Source organism: Anabrus simplex, chromosome 2 (assembly GCF_040414725.1).
Source record: "Anabrus simplex isolate iqAnaSimp1 chromosome 2, ASM4041472v1, whole genome shotgun sequence".
Classification (NCBI taxonomy): Eukaryota; Metazoa; Arthropoda; class Insecta; order Orthoptera; family Tettigoniidae; genus Anabrus; species Anabrus simplex.
The window spans coordinates 256,156,912-256,178,910 of record NC_090266.1 but is presented as its reverse complement, the minus strand read 5'-3'; the positions used below and the strand labels follow the sequence as shown (position 1 = coordinate 256,178,910).

The following is a 21,999-nucleotide window of genomic DNA, read 5'->3' as shown; positions in this document are numbered from 1 at the left end:
CTCTTAGTTCCTTACGGGTCAATTCTCAGAGAAAGCTGCTTTCTGGAGTTCATACCTCGGGAGGAATACACGAGATTCCAATCTAGGCTGCTTCTAATTGTACTGCTCCTGATTGTTTTCAACCACCTTAGCCTGCGTCTCCCTCCTATGCAAGTCTCCATTAACTGCTTCGGCATCCTTCCCTCTTCCATCCTCGTAACATATCCAAAGCATCTAAGTTCATCTCTCTTGATTCTGTCAAAGATTTTCCATTCCAATTTCCTTCCTGACGTCTATTTCTTAATCAGTCCTCTCTTGTCTTTCCTATCATCTTAAAAGTTTCATTTCTTTGGCTTCTATTTTCTCCTCCTGTATTTTTGTCAGTGTCCACGTCTCAGCCGTAGATATCACTATTGGGCAGTAGTACATGTTATACATCACTTGTTTACTTCACTGGTCTTTCCTTCCTCCACACCAGGTTTCTCACACTGGTAGAATGTATTTGCCTGTTGATTCCTATTTCTGATCTCCATATCCAGCCCGGCATCCTACATCAGTTTGCTTGCCAAGTACTTAACTCTCCGCAATTTCAAGGTTTTGTCCCTTTATTTTTATAATTATGCCGTCTATGAACAGCATTACCTTCAGCTCCATATCCTCCTTCACAATTCTGCCCATAATAATCATGAACAACAGTGGTGACAGCATACTTCCTTGTTGTAGTCCAGTTTCATTCCAAACCTACTCTTGTCATCCCCACACACTGCTGCAACAATTTTGTACATTGCTTCCACATCTTCTATCATCTGTTTTGCAAATCCTTTCTGTTGCATTAGTTTCTATACCTCTGCTCTGAGTACACTATCATAAGCCTTTTCTAAATCAAGGACTGTAATCACTATACTCCCAATTTATTTCCATTCACTGCCTCATACTATAAAATGGGTCCAGTGTTGATCTTCCATTTTGAAAGCCATATTGCTCTTCCTGTAACTGTCCTTCCACCTTTCTTCTCATTTTCTTTTCTAGTACCCTTTCAAATATTTTTTTGCTACCTTAGTTACAAGAGTGATTCCTCAATAATTGTAACTTATCTCCTTGTCCCCCTTCTTAGATACAGATTTATTACTCCTTTTTGCCAGTCATTTGGTACCAAATTTTCTCTTTCCAAATACATCCAAATAGTCTATACAGCCATTGTAGGCGAACAGGTCCTGCTGCTTTTATCATTTCCACAAGCAATTCATCCAATCCCGCAGCTTTTCCCACTTTCATTCATTTCACAGTAGTTTTCAACATTACCTTTTTCATCTCATCTACATCCCTTAACACATTCAGAAGTTCATCAAAGTAATCGTTTCATTTTTTTATACCTCATCTGGTTGTTTTATTATCCCTCCTCTTTCTCTTTCACCTGCTTCGTGTAAACTATTGCTTTCCTCTTCCTTCTTAGAAATTCATATAGCATCATTTTTCCATGGCTAAGTGGTTAGCATGCTGGCCTTCGGTCACAGGGGTTACGGGTTCGATTCTCAGCAGGGTCGGGAATTTTAACCATCATTGGTTGATTTGGCTGGCACGGGGGCTGGATGTATGTACCGTACTCATCATTTCATCTTCATCACGACGCGGAAGTCGTCTACGGGAGACAAATCTAAAGACCTGCACCTGGCGAGCCGAACATGTCCTTGGACACTCCCGGCATGAAAAGCCAAACGCCATTTCATTTTACCACTATAAACATCCTCTTCCAACTTGTGTGCAAATCCTTCCCAGCTTTTCTTCACTTACTACTTTCCTACACCTCTTTTCATTTCCTGATACTTTCTGCTGTATTATCCTATTCCATAATTGCCACACGTAGTGTATTAAATCACGCTTAAAAGGTTCTTCGTCAAATCACATGAATGCCTTTCTTGTACAGTAAGCATTTTTATATCTTTGTCTTCACGCCAACATTAAACACTGGTTTTAGTTGTGCCGTATTATTTTGTGGCTGTCCAACTCGGCTGAATGGTCAGCGTACTGGCCTTCGGTGCAGAGGGTCCCGGGTTCGATTCCCGGCCGGGTCGGGGATTTTAACATTAATTGGTTAATTCCAATGGCTCGGGGGCTAGGTGCATGTGGCGTATTCATTATTAGAAATCATCCTAGGTAGGGCCCTCATCTTCACAGACATGCATGTCACCTAATAGGCCGTCTACTAGAAAAAGACCTGCACCAGGCCTCTCTGGAGGCCATACGCCATTATTATTATTATTATTTTGTGGCTGTACAATTATTCTTTATTCCAGCAGGTTTAATAACCATCAACTTAAAATTGGCATCATAATATCAAAGAGAACCCGTTGAAAATTTGCCAGCAATACCTGTCTCTAAAATACGACAATCCATCAAGAAAATATTCCTCACGTCTATAAAACAGTTACTTTTACTCAGCGTCAGACACAACCGGCTGCCGCTACACACACATCTCGCTTGCTGGGTTTGGCCGATTTCAGCGGCTAGGAATGTATTTTGACCGTTCATCACGCTACCAAGAGTGCACTACAGTATCCTGTAGATAAAATATGCCGTTTTCCACGCTCTTTTATGTTAATTAGCACCCACGTTAGCACAAGTTTAGCCTTCACGAGATATGAGTCACGCGTTGCCAGTCCCATGCGCTAGACTCTAGTTATGCATACTCACGGTAAATGAGTCATACGTTGAATGCAAGTGAAAAGCGCTCTCAGTCAGGCGCAACAGAGAAGAGAATACCCATGCTAAGATGACAGGGCTAAGTAGGTCACAAACATTGCATTCAACCCTGGAAAATATTATTTCTTCGCTCTTTTTCCCGCAGAAACGCCACTACCAGTCTTCAACTGTTTTCAAGAACAAAAATAACGTAATTCGCATAATACAAGACAGATTTCCATGACTACAGGTTCATTAGAAGCAGCAAATTTTATGGTAATTTTTGACACCAAGAAGTCCTTTACATGATTATAATGAGATCATATATGCAGTAAACAGACACCTAACAGGTGCAAACCATCTGCAGAAAGCTGTCAGCGAGAACGAAGCCACAAGCCCCTCCTTCACTGGGTTACCAAAGGACGCTTTCAAGATTATAGCAAAATGCGCAAAGCAATCAAGATGGGAACCGATCAGTGGAAACTCGAGTAATCAAGCTTTTATCTGATACCTTAACCAACCCTGGGAACTTCGGGTTAACAGAGGGATTTTTGCAAGTAGGAGGAGCCTTATCCTCTCCCTCGAGTCTGACACACTTTCATTATAAAAAGGGGTGCGAACCAAAGCAAGCATCTTACTTCGATTCTACCAGTTGTATTGTGAGGTGGTACGTGCTGTGAGTGACTCTTCAGTAATAGTATTCTTTGTTATGGTGCTACAAAGTGTGACCAGTCAGTAATTATTTAAATAGTGTCTACGAAGTTGAAATGCTGCCAGTGATATAACTGTTTAACAGTGGATGTGAAAGTTGTTGACATTAACAGAGTAAGGCATTTAATCCTAACTATGATGATTATGTAATATGTGAAATGCTCGAGTAAATCATACATGGGTGAAAGAGAATGTGAATCGAACGCTAGTAGGTTGTGCGCTCGTGTAACTAAATTCACAAACATTAATGCCGAAGGAATAGCTCGGGAACTCGAATAACTGTGTTGTGATGGATAGCCAGTTGTTAGAAGAAAGTGCGGCTCAGTGACGATGTATTTGACCAGGGTGGTATCGGCTCAGTAACCCCAAGCGCAGTAGTTAATCTGTGTTCCCATACAACTTAGTGTTGAATTAGGCAGAGTTCAACTATGTTTGTAATGATAGCCTCAGACACCTAATGACAGTGTAAGTATCAACGTGTGTAATTAGGGGCCTAAACTGCCAACAGTGGATTAGACAGGCAATGAGGAGAAGCAGCGGGCTACAAGACAATACAAGACAAATGTTTATACATTTCTAAATATTTCTGAGTGTGATTTGATGGAATCTTATTAACTTTCAAGAACAAAACATGTAATTCTATTGTAACTGTTCTTTTTCAGGGATAATTATGTTATCTTATGTTTTCTTTTTCAGGTAGTTGATGAATGTATGTATTTAAAAATTAGTTTTGGCAAACTGAAGAAGTTTTAAATTGACTTTGATGTTTCAGTGAAAAATATAATTTTTATTTCTACAATAACTACAGAATGATTTTGAATCCCAGAAGTGCCACCTATTTGTGTAGAACTATTCTCACATTTCACTAAGGATTAGGTCAAGTATTTGAATTCAAAAATATCTGGTTCTTTAAATCAAAACAAGCCAAATTAAATTCTGTATATTATAAAGGTGTTTTAAGAGGGCTTGGTATCTGGCCTAACATTTTCACAATCAAAATTACGCAACTAATACAAGTTGACTGAACCAGTTGGCTATGCGGTTCGCATCATGTAGGTGTTGGCTTGCATTAGGGAGAAAATGGCACACTGTTGACAGCCCTGATTATGGTGTTCCATGGTTTCTCACTTTCATACCAAGGCAAATACTGGGGCAGTACCATAATTAAGGCCATGGTTGCTTCCTTCCTAACCCTGTCCTATTTCATCGTCGCTGTAAGACCAGTCAGTATCGGTGCGACATACTGTAAAACGAATAGCAAAAGATGTGGTTAGGACAACATTCAGTTGCAATCTGATTTTCCATGGCTTTCGTTATCTATTATATTGAAGGTAATGGACAAAGGTTCAATAGAAATAAATTATAGTCAATTGCAGGATGTCCTTGGCACTGTAAGCCCCAAATACTTTTATTCCAACCTATTAAATGTTGCAAATTCATTAACTCACCTGGTCTTTCTTTCAGTGGCTGGTAAAGGCACCCAAGAGGAACGACCAAACGTGTTGCTTCCAAGCGACTGGAGGGCCATACATTCCAGGTGAATCTAATACCATCACGATCTTCATTTTGCTGGATAAATTCTTCATATGTAGTCATTCTAGATTATAAGAAATAAATCATATTATGACTTGACAGATAAGTGTAAATTCTGAATAAAAAATATGGACTGCAGCTTTACCTGAGAAAAAACTGTATGGGATTTAGTTATTATTATTCATTCAGATAAAATAATAAATAGCATAAAGCCTTCACAGCTGAAATGCAAATCTACCGAGATAACCATCTGGGCAACTTGCACATCAGCTATGATGACTCTGTTTCTGTGAACAAATCTTGCCAGTAAGTTAGAAATTAGAGACATAAGCAACCTAAAGCTATTCAGAAGAATGTGCTGGAAATTTTACCTACACTCAGATTAATTTACTCTTAGAAGCACCCTTAAATTTCAGATTATTAAGTTAAATGAATAAAATGTCAATGTAAGGTTAGAAACATTATAGTTTATATTTTTCGAGATATAGCTTTAATAACAGTAAATATTATAAATTAATTTTAAAATGTTAAAATGATTTTTATGATGCTTTACATTTTATTCAAATTACATTTCACATTAACTTTAAATTATAATTAACTTATTTTTAATTTTAAGTAGTTATAATGTTCAGTATATTATGTTTATGCAGGTGCATAATTATATGGTTTGGCATAATAGCAGGCTTCATAGCCTGAGTCCCGCCATGTACAGAAAGACATTAATAAATAAATAAAATAAATAAGTTCAGTTTGTACATCTAGCAAAGAAACTGAGATATCTATGTAGATAAATAGAAATGTGCTTAATGTACAGTGAAAGTATTCACCAGGTGTTCAACTAGCTAATATGAACCATATGGTATACTAAGTACTTTCTCATCTTCAAAAATCCATCAACCCCCATCAGGATATCAGTCACTGAAAGGCTGCTAGTGGCTCAACATCAATTACAAATATTCATTAAAGAAAATTTATACTAGGAACACTGACGTTGAGCTACTTGTGTGAATTCTCGTAAAAGTATTAACCACAGGGATCTGTCATTCCACCCCCACTTAATATTTTAACATAACTTTAATATGAAGTTGTGTAACTTCAAAGTATGTACAATACATGGATATATACATGCACAAGAAAGAACACCTAGGTCAGCATCCAGACATTTCACGAACTTAGTGAATGAAGCAGATGGACATACAGTAACTGCTCCAAATACTTTGTCTAACCCGGAGACAGAAACACAGTAATGAAGTCAATTTTTTCCACATCTGGCCATCCAAATAGTACTGCAGTTCCTCTTTTTCTTTGGGGGGAAGGTAGGCCAATAAATACCATCATCCTCTCCTTTCTGTAGTCTACAAGAAAACAAAGTTGTAAATTACCCACAACAATGAATGGGGTAGTGCAACTGAACAAGCCAACACTATTCAAACTTATTTGAAAAATGCTTTTGGTTGGAATAATGTTTGTATAGGTTGCACTACTGTTACGCTTATTGGCAGTTTGATGATTTGAGTTCACCTGTAGTACTGTCTTCAGTCAGTGAATGGGTAAGATGCAAAACCTTATAAACCTGATTAAACGGCCACCTGTACCAATGGCCATCTTTATGGAAGAACGACTGATGGCCACATTCGGCTGGTTTCAGTGTAGCCTACTTAAATCCCAACCGACTGTTATAGTATTTGATCCCATAACCTTGAACAAAGATGTCAAGCACCTAACCGAATATGTTACATAGCTACTCTGTAAGGGCAGACACCAAGCCAATGCTCAACACAACAGTACAGATCAATCAGTTTAACAACTGAAGCACAAACTGGAAGAATATACCAAGAGTTAAAAAGTATAATATATTACATGAAGTTAGCCCGGAATGCACTGGAGGATCAATGAAGAGAAGTTCATTAAGTAAAATATGGACAGGAACCTCCCCTGCAAACCATGTGACCTTGCTGTGGTGGGGAGGCTCGTATGCCCCAGCGAAGCAGATAGCCGAGCCATACGTGCATGCATATCGGATGGGTATCTGTCAAGAGTCCAGACTAACGAATGGTTCATCGAAAGGTGGTAGCAGCCGTTCGGAAGTTGCAAGGGCGGCAGTCTGGTTGATTGACTGATACGGCCTTGTAGTAATATTTAACATGGCTTAGCTACGTTCATACTGCTACACAGCTGAAAGCAACTGGAAACTACAGCCGTAAATAACTCGCGAGGTCATGCAGCTCTCTCTCTATGACAAACTGACTGATGATGCCTTCTTCCCGGGTAAAATTTCTGAAGGAAAAACAGCCCCCATTTGGATCTCCGGACAGACATTCTGCGACTGAGAGCGTGGAATGTTAGAACTTTGAAGCGTTGTCACAATAATAATTAAACCATCCTATGATTGAAGCGTTGTGGTAGGTTAGAGAATCTGAAAAGGAAAATGGATAAATTAAAGATAGATGTAGTTGGTAAGTGAAGTATGTTGGCAAGAAGAAAAGAATGTAGTCAGGCGACTACAGAATTATCAACACAAAGTCAAATTGCAAAATGCAGGAGTTGGTCTAATAATGAATAAGAAAACAGGGCAGCAGGTGAGCTACTATGACTAGCATAGTGAACGGATTATTGTTGTCAAGATAAACATCAAACCAATGCCCACCACAATAGTGGCAGGTCTAGTTCAGCAGATGATGAAACAATCTATAGAACAGATGAAGAGATAGAAGATACAATATATAAAAGGTGACGAGAATCCAATTGTTATGGGAGACTGGAATGCAGTGGTAGGCCAAGGAAGAGAAGGAAATGCAGTAGGAGAATTTCAACTGGGACAAAGAAATGAAAGAAGAAGTCTGTTGGTTAAATTCTGCACCGATCATAATTTAGTGCTTGCTAATACTTGGTTCAAATGCCACAAACAACAGGTGTATACATGGACATGGAGACAATGGAAGGTATCAGACTTCATTATGATGAGGCACAGATTCTGAAACCAAGTGTTGGATTGCAAGACATTCACAGGAGCAGACGTTGACTCTGACCACAACTTCATCATGAAATACAATCTGTTGAAGAAATTGAAGAAAGGAAGGAATGCAAGGGGATGGGATCTAGACAAGTTGAAAGAAAAGAGTGTGAGGGCTTATTTCAAGGAACATGTTGCACAAGGACTACATAAAAATGCTGAAGGGAGCACAAGAGAGGAAGAATGGACAGTCTTCAAGGATGAGGTCAATAGGGTTGCTGAAGAAAGGTTAGGAAGAAAGGTAAGACTGACTAAGAATCAATGGATAACTAAAGAGATACTAGACCTGACTGACAAACGACTAAAGTACAAGAATGCAAAAAAAATGAGGAAGGTAGAAAAGAATACAGGTGATGAAAGAATGAAGTAAAAACAAAGTGCAGGACAACTAAGAATGGCTTGAAGAGAGGTGCAAAGATGTTGAAGGTTGTATCGTCGTAGGAAAGGTAGATGCTGCACAGAGAAAAAACAAGGAAACCTTTGGAGAAAGGAAAACTATATGAAGCTCAGGGAAGTGTTACAGAAGGAGCATGGCAAGAGGAAAGGGACCGGTAGGAAAGGTAAATGCAGAGTAGAGGATAGGAAGAGAGAGGTGGAACACGGTAGTGAGAGGGAGAAAAGAGAGAAGGAAGCGAGTTCTGCAAGTGTCAGGGAAGTTCAGGGAGACCAGGAGTGGAGGGGATCTAATGACTAATGAAAGTGGGGTTCAGGCTCTGGCCATGGGAGACTCAATTGTCAGGCATGTGGGGAAAGTATGCGGAGGAAACGGAACCAGGGTAGAGTGTTATCAAGGAATTAGGTTAAGGCAGATGTTGAGGAAAACAGAAAGGAGGGAGTAGGGTAAGGAGAAGGTGGTAATTTTCTACATTGGTACCAATAACGAAAGGCAAGCAGGAACAGGTGCAAACATAGTTGGCGATGTTTGGGAAGTAGTTACGGCAGTATGGAAGAAGTTAAGGAAGCAGAGATTATTTTTTATTTGCTTTACGTCGCACTGACACAGATAGGTCTTACGGCGACTATGGGATAGGAAAAGCCTAAGAGTGGGAAGGTAGCTGCCATGGCCCCAATTAAGGTACAGCCCCAGCATTTGCCTGGTGTGAAAATGGGAAACCACGGAAAACCATCTTCAGGGCTGCCGAAAGTGGGGTTCGAACCCACTATCCCCCAAATACCGGATACTGGCCACACTTACGAGACTGCAGCTATCAAGCTCGGTCTGAAAAGGCTGTTGAAGCTGATGAAATAGGAGACCTAATTATGAGGTCAGAATTCAACACAGCATTGAGCAACCTAAATATGAACAAGGCAACTGGAATTGATGACATTCCCTCTGTATTACTGACTTCCTTAGGAGAAACCGGCATGGGAAGGTTATTCCATTTAGTGTGTAAGACGTATAATACAGGAGAAGAGCCTTCCGATTTAAGCAAAATGTTGTTACACCTATTACCAAGAAAGCAGGTGCTGTTAAGTGTGAAAACTACTGTAGCATTAGTTTAGTATCTCAAGCCTACAAAATTTTAACATATTATTTACGGAAGAATGGTCAAGACAAGTTGAAACCGAGTTAGAAGACCAATCTGCCTTCAGAAGAAATGTAGGAACACGCAAAGCAATCCGGACCTTATGTCTGATCTTAGAGACCGAATTAAGAAAGACAAGCCCATGCACACGGCATTCAGAGTTCTCGAAAAGGCATTCAATGATGTTGATTGGATCAAACTGAGATTCTGAAGGTGATCGGGATCAGATACCGAGAAAGAAGAATTCATCTACAATCTGTATAAAAATCAGTCTGCAGTGATAAGAATCGAGGGCTTTGAGAAACCAGCAGAAATCCAGAAAGGAGTGAGGCAGTCCTGCAGTTTGTCCCCCTCCTTTTCAATGTTTATATAGGACAGGCAGTAAAGGAAATCAAAGACGAATGGAATCACAATCCAAGGAGAGGAAATCAAAACACAGATCTGCCAATGATATTGTTATTTTATCTGAGTCTGCAGAAGATCTGGAGAAACTGTTTAATAGTATAGAAAGAGTCTTGGGGAAGGAGTGCAGGATGAAAATAAGTCCAAAACAAAAGTAAAGGACTGCAGTCGAATAAAGTCCGGTTGTGCATGAAATATTAGATTAGGAAATAAAGTCCTAGAGGAAGTAGATGAATATCATTACCTGGGTAGTAAAATAACTAACAAAAGCAAAAGTAAGGAGGACAAAAAATTCCGACTAGCCCAAGGAAGGCCTTTCTTAAGAAAAGAAATTTGCTCACTTCGAACATTGATATAATTGATGATGATGATTATGATGCTTGTTTAAAGAGGCCTAACATCGAGGTCATCGGCCCATAATGGTACGAAATGAGATGAAATGAAATGACAAATGAAAAGTCCAAAATTCTCCACTGACCACAATTCAAAACGTGAGGACGAAGAATGAATGGATGGATATAAAATAATCAGTGAATGCGACCCGCAATGCCTTACATTCACAGAAATTGACACAAAACAATAGGATTACTGACCAAGGGACTGCTGCTATAGCATAACAATGAATCAATGATGCTTGCAGTCTCAAGGGGGCCCAAAATCCAAGTTATCGGCCCCTCATAATGGAACTTATCGCTAGGAAAGTAGAACCATGGTATTTGTCATGTTGCGGTACTAATCAAAAGTAGCAGAGACTCATGGTATTCCACATTTTATGGTACTACTCACAGGTTATGAAATTCGACACATAATACAGACCTATGGTTTTTCTCACATTGCGGCGTCATTTACAGGCAACGCAAACCTATGGTGTTCATCACATAAGAGTACTAACCACAGGGACCTGCACTATCCCGTGATGTTCCTCATATAGTGGGTACTAATCATAGGCAAGGCAGAACCATGGTAGCTATCACCCCATAATCCTGCTCATATGGTGGTACTAATCACAGGTACTGCAAAAGCCGACCGCACGGTGCTCCTGTGTGCTACTAATCACAAACCTATTTGGTACCTAATATAGTGGTACTATGGTGTTCCCCGCGTGGTGGTACTAATCACAAGTAGTTTCATGGTTCCAAAACAATCATCCCTTGGTCGCCCCTTTTAGTCGCCTCATACGACAGGCAAGGGATACCGTGGGTGTATTCTTTGTCTGTGTCGCCCACCCACAGGGGGTTGTGTGTTGGGTCCACGAGAGATATTTTATTTCCCTCAAGTCAGCTGGCAAGCTGGTTAGGACCCCACTATCCACCACCAGGGACGCGCCACGTGGGAGCATCACCTCTCCCCCTGCTACGCCAGCATAGTAGGTTCGTGGATATAAGAATTAAAAAGATTTCTGAAGACTTTCGTCTGGAGCACGGCAGTGTAAGGAAGTGAAGCATGAACGATAAATAACTTGGAGAGAAAGAGAACAGAAGCTTTTGAAACGTGGTGTTACAGATGAATGCTGAAAGTGAATGAAGTGGTACTGAATCGAATTGGTGAGAAGACTAAATTGGCTATATTGGATATGAAAGAGAGAGAGAATGATAGGACACATCATTAGACACCCAGGACTCTTTCAGTTGGTTTTTAGGGAAAGTGCATGCAGTAAGAATGGTAGAGGTAGACCAAGGTATGAATATGACAAGATGATTAGAGCAGATGTAGGATCTAGTAGTTACGTAAAAATGAAAAGTTTAGCACAAGATAGGGTGCCATGAAGCGCTGCATTAAACCAGTCTATGGAGTGAAGACTGAAACAACAGCAATGGACAGGGGCATACACACAAATACTGTATCGCGATTGACCTACCTAAGGCATTTGATAGGGTAGATCATGGGAGACTACTGGCAAAAATGAGTGCAATTGGACTTGACAAAGGAGTGACTGAACGGGTGGCTATGTTTCTAGAAAATAGGGCACAGAGAATTAGAGTAGGTGAAACTTTATCTGTCCCTGTAATAATTAAGAGGGGAATTCTTCAAGGCAGTATTATTGGACCTTTATGATTTCTTACTTATATCAATGATATGTGTAAAGAAGTGGAATTCGAGATAAGGCTTTTTGCAGATGATATTCTGTACAGAGTAATAAATAAGTTACAAGATTGTGAGCAACTGCAAAATGACCTCAATAATGTTGTAAGATAGACAATAAGCAATCGTATGATGATAAACAGGGTTAAAAGTCAGGTCGTGAGTTTCACAAATAGGAAAAGTCCTCTCAATTTTAATTACTGTGTTGATGGGGTGAGAGTTCCTTTTGGGGATCACTGTAAGTACCTAGGTCTTAATATAAGGAAAGATCTTCATTGCAATAATCACATAAATATGACTGTAAATAAAGGGTATGGATCTCTGCACATGGTTATGAGGGTATTTAGGGGTTGTAGTAAGGATGTCAAGGAGAGGGCATATAAGTCTCTTGGAAGACCCCAACTAGAGCATGGATCAAGCGTATGGGACCCTCACCAGGATTACTTGATTCAAGAACTGGAAAAAATCCAAAGAAAAGCAGCTTGAATTGTTCTGGGTGATTTCCAACAAAATAGTAGCATTACAAAAATGTTGCCAAGTTTGGGCTGGGAAGACTTGGGAGAAAGGAGACAAACTGCTCGACTAAGTGATATAACGGACCAACATTATTATTATTATAAGTGATATGTTCCAAGCTGTCAGTGGAGAGATGGCGTGGAATGACATCAGTAGATGAATAAATTTGAGTGGTGTCTTTAAAAGTAGGAAAGCTCACAATATGAAGATAAAGCTGGAATTCAAGAGGACAAATTGGGGCAAATATTTGTTTATAGGAAGGGGAGTTAGGGATTGGAATAACTTACCAAATCAGTAAATTTCTAATTTCTTTGCAATCATTTAAGAAAAGGCTAGGAAAACAACAGATAGGGAATCTGCCTTCTGGCTGACTGCCCTAATTGCAGATCAATAGCAGCAGCAGCAGCAGTAGTAGTAGTAGTAGTATGATGGAACATAATCAGTATAAATGATATTACTCTCAAAGTTAGCATGGCCCATTAAAGAGGGTCTATATAAATGTGCAAAATATCTTACTGTATTGTGTAGGTGTACTACAATTGTGGATATTTGTGCCCTGTTTTATTCAGATGTATTAACATTATAGATAGTTCCTACTTTCAGCATGCAGTCTGCAAGGCTATATGAAATAACTAAACTCCCCTACAATCAACTATCTGTAACTAGCTAAGTGCTGGGCTGAGTGGTACAGACGGTGGAGGCACTGGCTTTCCGACCTCAACTTGGCAGGTTCGATCATGGATCAGTCCAGTGGTATTTGAAGGTGCTCAAGTACATCAGTCTCGTGTCAGTAGATTTACTGGCACGTAAAAGAACTACTGCGGGACTAAATTCTGAAACCTCGGCATTTCCGAAAACTGTAAAATTAGTTAGTGGGATGTAAAGCCAATAACATTATTATTATTATTATTATTATTATTATTAACTAGCTCTGTGACTTTTTATCGTTAAATCACCAGATATGAGACTAACCATAGTTACCTTGGTCTCTGTCTCTACTCTTACCCTCCATGACAGAGTCCATTATTCTCCTACTAGGTAATGTCGTCCTCCATTTGCTTCACATGACCCCACCACCCAACCTAACTAAGCCTTTGATCTCCTCATTCGGAGTACACTCCTACCATTGTTACCACCACCTGTTTTTACCAGCAATCATTCTTATTACAATCATGTCTTATTTCTAACTTTTGAATAACATATCTTGTGTTCACACATGTTTCACTCCCGTACAGCAAGGTCGGTCTAAAAACAGAATGGTTAAGTGTCGCCTGAAGATGATTTCTTTCTTATGGAATACTGTTGATCAAAAATGGGTCATTGTCGATAAGAAGGCAGGATTTTATAGACGTTTTCAAATTTAAAATGTTTCTTTTTGCTTGATATTGCAATAAATGTAATAAATGTTTTCAGATATTATAATAGGAAAGAATAACATTTATTACCATATTAGAAAATAAAACATTTCTCCTTAAAATCAATATTATCAAAACTTATTTATGTTGTCTTAAAGTATAAAAATAATAAAATCAATTGCTAATAAGTAAAAATAATGGCTGTCAATAAATTCAGTTTCCACACTTCCTAAAAAGGACTGGAGAGGTTTAGATTAAATTTTCATAGTTCAAGTCATTACTCAGCATGTACTGGCCATGAATGTTCAACAGTGGCTGGTCAAATATACCAACTAGGGCCTACATCTGATACTTCTACAGTAGATATGTCATCTATATTTAGGAAGATTAATTTATTAGATGATCATCTCATGTTTTTTATTTCGTTTACCCTCCAAGGTTGGTTTTTCTCCCAGTCTACCTCCACCCCCTCAAGGGCAGTGTCCTGGCGCGCGAGATATTTGGTCGAGGATACAATAATAATAATAATAATAATAATAATAATAATAATAATAATAATAATGTTATTTGCTTTACGTCTCACTAACTACTTTTACGGTTTTCGGAGATGCCTAGGTGCCGGAATTTAGTCTTGCAGGAGTTCTTTTACGTGCTAGTAAATCTACCGACAAGAGGCCGTCGTATTTGAGCACCTTCAAATACCACCGGACTGACCCAGGATCGAACCTGCCAAGTTGGGGTCAAAAGGACAGCGCCTCAACTGTCTGAGCCACTCGGCCCGGCGGTCGAGGATCCAACTGGGGAGGAAGACTAGTATCTCACGGAGACAGTCTCACCTGTTATACTGAATATGGGCCCTGTGAGGGATGGAAAGATTGAAAGGGATAGGGAAGGAAGCAGCCGTGGCCTTAAGTTAGGTACAATTCTGGCATTTGCCAGAAGTGGGAAACCACGGAAAACCACTTCCAGGATGGCCGAGGCAGAAATCGCACCCCCTCTATTCAGTTGAACTCCCGAGGCTGAGTGGACCCGTTCCAGTCCTCATACCATTTTTAAAATATTGTGGCAGAGCCGGCAATCGAATCCAGGCCTCCGGAGGTGGCAGCTAATCACACTAACCACTACAACATACAAATGAACGATGTTCTCATGTAATGTCTTAATTTTACTTTTTATTTCATTCCAGTTCCTGTACAGTTTCTTTATTCCAAGAGCTAGCCTGTTGTTACAGACATCACTGTTTCAACTTGGACCAGGTAGGGGACTAGGTGGTGGTGTACTTTCCACTAGCATTCCATTATTTTTCTGATTCTTTTTTTTTTTAAATCCATAATATTTCCTGATTCTTCCTCGTCAATCTTTTCTAATCTTTCTCTGCTGATGTTGACTCATGACTTATTTTTCTTGCTTCATTCCTTGCATGGTATGGCCCACTTTCCTTTTGTTTAGCTTCCTCATATCTGATAGGATCATTCTTTATAGATTTCCTTAGATTTCACAAAGATTCCTCCTCTTTATTTGAAGATTTTGAAGCTTTAGTCTTTCTTGGATATCTTCTGTTTTGTTCTTAATCATTATAATACCGTAAAAATACAGCCTAATTTTAGGAAAAGATACTTTCCAGTTTCATTATTTAGATGATCAATTAGACTGTGTGTTCTAAGGAGAAATCCACATAACACAATATTATAAAGTAGACTACCGCATCACAGACCCAGTTACTTGTTCTCACCTCTGTGAATAGTACTCAAGGATAACGGTAACTGAGGTGAGATTTCTCTGTTCTACGTTATAGGGCCTACTTGAAATTTCAGGAGAGGAAATCTCACATTTAGAGTTAGACTATGTAATACGTATGATTATAATTTGTAGTACAATTAAATTATTAGTCATAAAACTTTTCCTTCAGAAGCATGCTTCGGAGGTGAGAAAGTCGAATTACCAAATCTCCACTGGCACTTTCATACACCGAAAGCAATAAACAGAAAAGCACCTGCACAATTGGCTTCAGGCAGCTGACAAGATAGCTGCCAATAGTCCAATGAAACTAGGAAACTTAAAGCGCTACCTGAAGGGGTATTATTGATTTTTTTTCATTTTTCGCATAGGTTAGACTTCACTTGGGGACAGGTATATTAAATGCAAGAAGTCTTATTTATAAAAATAATACAAATGTTCTTGAAGTTTTTATGAGTAATTTTTTAGCTGCTCATTCTTATTACAACACCAAAATGGATAGGAAACTAAAATCCATCAGATTATGAAATGATCAAAATGCCAAGTCAGTGGCAGGGACATGGTACAGAGGTGAGATCTCACTTACTGTGCTCTAAAATGTAAAAAATTAAAACCTTTATTGAAATAATTGATTATACGATCAAATGGGTATTATTTCAAACTAAGTAACAATAATAATTCATAAAAACATGTTTTACACCAGAAAACCAGCTGGGACACAAATCCACCCTTTTTTGGAGAATGCCCCAAATGCGAATTCACTACATTCATTTTTCTACACCTTGATTCAATCTCACTTCCTGTACTAGGCCTACTATTCTGGGAGAACACACGTCCTAAATACTTGAAATGATCTACATGTACCAGTTTTGTATTTCTGATCTGAGATTCAGTTATCTCTGTTTTCTTCCCTATTGAAATCACTTTAGTCATGTACAAGCTAACTTTTATATAATACTTTTTGTACCTATTTTCACATTACAAGATATTAGATTGTAGGCTTTCAGCACAGTCTGCCATTAACCTTTTAAGTACTGTGTATTCGAACATGCAAGCCATATCCGCACATCTACACAGACTGTCCACGTGTATAAGAGTTTTCGGAGTTGGATTTGTGATACCGTTTAAATGCGATAGATATGAATCTTTAATATATTGGTCTGCCATCTCTTCTGAAGCCTCGGAACTAGTAGGAATATCACTGAATTACTCTTTCGTGTGCGAAGCCATGCTGGCTGATCATACCTTGAGTATTTTCTCTTACCCCATTATGGCCTGACGGGGCTTTCAGGTCCCTGTTAGTAAAACTGGCCCTTGATTTTCATCACTGGTCATACAGCCTGCCAGAACCTAGACGTTTCTGCTCACTGTAGTGACCTATACACGTGCCAGAATGCAGCATCCGTTGCGTTTGAATTTCAGCGAGCCCTGCAGACTTTTATGGCATGCGGCTTAAAGTGACACCAGTACAGTTGAGAAGGAAGGTGTGTATGCAAGTTATTTCATTTGTCAATTTCAGCGATAATAATAATAATAATAATAATAATAATAATAATAATAATAATAATAATAATAATAATTTATTTACACGGTAGGTGTTCACATATTTTTCATAGCCTATGTGCTACACATAGTCCTGATGAAAATGGTGTACTTGGATGCATTTTATAGCTACAAAATCACTGTGGACTTAGAAGTTCTGTCAGACTGCTGGTAAGTCTTCTCCCTGTACGCAACCACTTGTTTCAGTCCGTGCAAAGTAACAATAATTATCGCTATTATTTTCATTTTGGGTGCAATGGAAAGGAGTAAAATTTCAGAGGAGGAACTATCATACATTTTGATGGAAATTTCATCTGATGTAGATACGCCAAATGAAGACACCTGTGATGAATCTGAAGACAAAAATTATCTGTCACAGCAGTCAGTCCAACAAAGGATATTGCAGTTCCCTCTATTTCAAGAATGCAACAGAATGCAGTACCCATTATGGCCTGTCGGGGTTTTTAGGTCCCTGTTAGTAAAATTGGCCAGCCAGAAGGAACTTCACAAGAATGGAGAAGCTAACAACCCTGCCAATATTCACGTTACAGAACGGAAAAGTGTAACAATTATTTTGTGGTACGACATATCCAAGTGATATTTTTTTTTTTTTTTTTTACGTCACACCGACACGGATAGATCTTATGGTGACAGTGGAACAGGAAAGGCCTAGGAATGGGAAGGAACCAGCCATGGCCTTAATTAAGGTACAGCCCCAGCATTTGCCTGATGTGAAAATCGGAAACCACGGGAAAACCATCTTCAGGGCTGCCGACAGTGCGGTTCGAACCCACTATCTCCCAGATGCAAGCTCACAGGTGCACGCCCCTAACCACACGGCCAACTCGCCCAGTCAAGTGATATTTTCCTAACTTTACTTTCGGACAATCTGGTAAGTGACTTGGTTTTTCAAAGCTGTTTATACATATAACAGGAACAAAGAAAAGTGCAGCCTATTTCAAGGGAATAGTTTCTTGGTTTTCGGGTCTCAAATTCCTCTATGGATAACAGTAACTACTGGTGCAGTGACATGGACCTAGCTGTGCCGACTGTACCACAAAAAATTCTCTCCTATTTACATGTGAATAACAATCTTGCAATTCCAAATGAAAACAAAGGGAGACTGTACAAGATACGACCGCTTATTACTGCCCTGAATGAAATCTTTAAAAAACTTTGGTTACCTGATCAGTTTCAGAAGACTTTCAGCACGACACCAAGCAGAAAACGAGGAAGATCAAACCAGGAGTCATCTCCGATTGACCAACCAGCAAAAGAGAAGGAAGAATGCATTCTCAGACAGCAACGACATCAGGTTACAAAATCGAAGGGCACACTGTCCAGAATTTATCTCTAAAAGGGGAGGTGTGAATTATGTGCAAGTAGGAAAGTGGAATCAAGGCAGCATTCAGTGTGAACACTGTGCAATGTACATCTGTGTTTGAATGACTTTTATGACTTTCAACACGAGTAAATTAGTCGTTTTTAAAATTACTGCTCTTTTTTTCAAAATAGCACTGGTCATAGTCATCCCAACAAAAAATAAAAGAACACTGTTGGTCCATAATAATAATAATAATAATGTATGTGATTGTCAAAAGAAGGATGTATTTGTAATACACACAATAACTGTGTTTATTGTGAAGTCAGGTTGCTTAGAGGCCTGACAGAACTACTAAGTCCCATTACCAATAGAAACTGTGTATGAACAATTATCATAACTTTTACGTTATTTTCTCTTAAAACATCCATCCTCCCTCTATGGTACATTAAGGGCCTGTACTACGACAGCCAGATAAAAGTGAGGTTTAAATGTATGTGGCCGTTCGGACATTTATCTGGAAGTTTGGTTGAAAACGCGTACTACGCTATGCCGAAGTTGGAGAGGCAGTTAACGCTCTTATCTGGGACTTTCCTCCTATCAGGGACGCTACTGTAAGAATCAAGATGGCTACATACCAAGATGAATCTACATCTGCATGATGCTATATGAAAAAGAAGTTGTTATAATGTAATCTCTGTATATAATTATAAAATAGGTCATGTTCCCTGTCCAGCTATCACAGAATTTTTAAATATTTCCCAAGCTAGCAAGTTGCTGCTACCGACTACACGAGGTACACGCTAGCAACTCAACAGCAAGTTTCCTAGGAAGCAGTAGTCGTTACGGCAACATCGTTTGATGCTGCCACGCAATTATTTATGGGTTCGAGTCCTAATAAACCAACATTTTTTTATCTTAGAGGTGAAGCTTCCATGGTGTGGCATGCATTCTCAGATAACAACAACAACAACAACAACAACAACACTGTTCAACCCAGAAAATAAACATTTTCTTATCTTCGAAATGTTAGTCGGTACGGGACTAGAGGTGATAGTACACATTTCCTAATAAGTAGAGTGCTTGTCAAAAGCTTGGATTCTATTCTAAATCCATTCACGACGCACATATGGAGTAAAAGGTATACGACATTGTTCATGGTGATTCGTCTGTTGAATGACGATGTTAAGGAGGTTATATTTCTTTGACTGGGCTAGTTGGCTGTGCGGTTAAGGCCACGCAGCTGTGAGCTTGCATCCGGGTGATAGTGGGCTCGAACCCCACTATCGGCAGCCCTGAAGATGGTTTTCCGTGGTTTCCCATTTTCACAGCAGGCAAATGCTGGGGCTGTACCATAATTGAGGCCATGGCTGCTTCCTTCCCGCTCCTAGGCTTTTGCTATCCCATCGTCACCATAAGACCTATCTGTATCGGTGTGATGTAAAACAAATTGTAAAAAAAAAATACATATATATATATATATTTCTTTGAATTCATAACAACTTTCTACTAAGTATTCACACTAAAGTGAGATAAATGCTTGCCAGTTACTATTCTAACATTGTCTTTAGAAAAATAAACTAACTACTTATTAAATTAGCCTGTCCTACATCATTCAAAATTAACCAATTAGAGGAGTATAGATAAGTGCAACAGATAACTGAAAAGGTGTTATTTCAACCATAAGAAAGTTGTGGTAAATGCAAGAAACGTATGATAAAAGGCACATGTGCGTACCTATGCTCGAGTATGGTACAACTTCTAACACGTTTTACCCTTCTTTTTTTAATTGGGTTTACGTCGCACCGACAGAGATAGATGCCGACGATGTGATAGGAAAGGGCTAGGACTGGGAAGGAAGAGACCGTGATCTTAAATAAGGCACGGCCCCAGCATTTGCCTGGTGTGAAAATGGGAAACACGGAAAACCATTTTCAGGGTTGCCGACAGTGGAGTTCGAACCCAGTATCTCCCGAATGCAAGCTCACAGCTGTGCGACCATAACCGCACGGCCACTTGTTCGGTTTTTAACATCCTTCGGGTCTGAATTTCTCATGACATTCGATAGTATTCAACTACTGCAATGCACATGGATGAAATATAAAATTTATTTTATTGAAGTGGAAATAGCACCTTTTGAACATACACTCCTCATTACGAAAAGTGAAGACACGGTTTATATACACAACAAATCACCCCGAAATCAATCAACAAGCAATAAAAGTAAAAATACTGCTAAAAAGCTAAACCACACCCAATCGAATGACGATTCACTCAAAATGTTCAAAACTAAATCACTCATAAAAACGTTTCGATGTGGTACTGTGTATACGTTATAACCTAAACGAAAACAAATCAATATTCCGTAAAAACCATGAGTAAGCACCCCATAACAAAACCGACGATCTCCTCTATTGATAACCTACCTGTAAACTTCAAAAATACTATAGCCTCAAATTCCGACAACCACGTTATATGTTTTTCTTTTTTTTCTGAAGGAACTGACAATTCGACTGCCACGTCACATAACCATACTTTGGAAGCAGTGTAGCCATCCTTTAAAATAAAAGGCCTTCACACTAGTGGTGGGGACGGAGCGAGTAGAACTGTAGAGTAACTCGGTTCTTCAGGTTTACGTGACGTCACAGCGGAGCACCGATTCGACTCGAATACTCTGTACAGCGCTGCGGGTGCTTCAGTAAACCTTCCAGCCAGGCTACACTGGCAACACCACTGTTCTGTTGTTTAGACTCCAGACTGAGACGTCTGTTCTATTTGTGTTTTCTTATACTACATATATCTTCGTTTAAAGTTGTTGCGCTATATTTTCTACTGATATTTGTAATAAGAAAGAAGCAATAATTCCATGACAGTCCTCCCAAGCATGGGAGTATTTTACTAGCAGTCCAAGTAGAAAATCCGCTACCTGTAAAATTTGCAATCAAATCTATTGTGCAGGTGGAGGAACGTCAAATTTATGGAATCACATAAAACGGGCGCATCGTAAGGACATGGTACACATTGTGAAAGTAATTCCATCCCTATGTATGGATGAGACAGTGCAGGAAAAAAAATAAGTTGCATAGGAGTTTGGCTACTTTTGTATGCGAAGACAGGCAGTCACTGAGGGTTGTAGATAATAGAGCCAGACCTGTAGCTTATATCCTTTCCAACAGAACAAAAAAGAGCAGGGTCATCATAGATCAATTGGTAGAGCTACCAACGCTAACTTGGGAGGTTCTGGGTTCGGATCACACTGGTGCCCGGTTGGCAATTTTTTCTGTACTTAACATCTCTTCGACGCGTACTAAATGTACGTAGCACGACCTAATAGGTTGAAAGTCGATTTCGATTACAATGCGGTCTTGAAAATTCAATATTCATTGACCCTTAAGTGAACCTCCACTTGCTTACCTTAGCGTATCTGCTACGTCTGTGCCCGCATAGGAGGTGTTTTCATGCGCTGGACAAATCCTTTCAGACCGAAGGGTGTCGGTTTCTGCAAAACGAGCTGAAACTCTGATATTTCTGAATGGAAATTCCTCCTATATAACACCTGTTCCATGCAATACAGAACACAAAGGGCACTTCCCTTACTCTCTG

At 39.4% G+C, this 21,999-nt stretch overlaps 1 protein-coding gene across 3 annotated transcripts in view; it reads right to left on the bottom strand.

Moving 5' to 3' along the window:
- Sec23 (transport protein Sec23) overlaps positions 1-20,963 on the bottom strand; it is a 286,316-nt gene extending 265,353 nt beyond the window's left edge. For all 3 annotated transcript variants that reach the window (XM_067140550.2, XM_067140551.2, XM_067140552.2), the window contains exons 1-2: positions 20,823-20,963; positions 4,818-4,966 (exon numbers count right to left, since the gene is read on the bottom strand). In XM_067140550.2, the coding sequence (XP_066996651.2) occupies positions 4,818-4,965 (148 nt within the window). In that variant the 5' untranslated portion in view covers position 4,966; positions 20,823-20,963. The remainder of the gene's footprint in view (positions 1-4,817; positions 4,967-20,822) is intronic.
- Between the last annotated feature and the right edge of the window lie 1,036 nt (positions 20,964-21,999).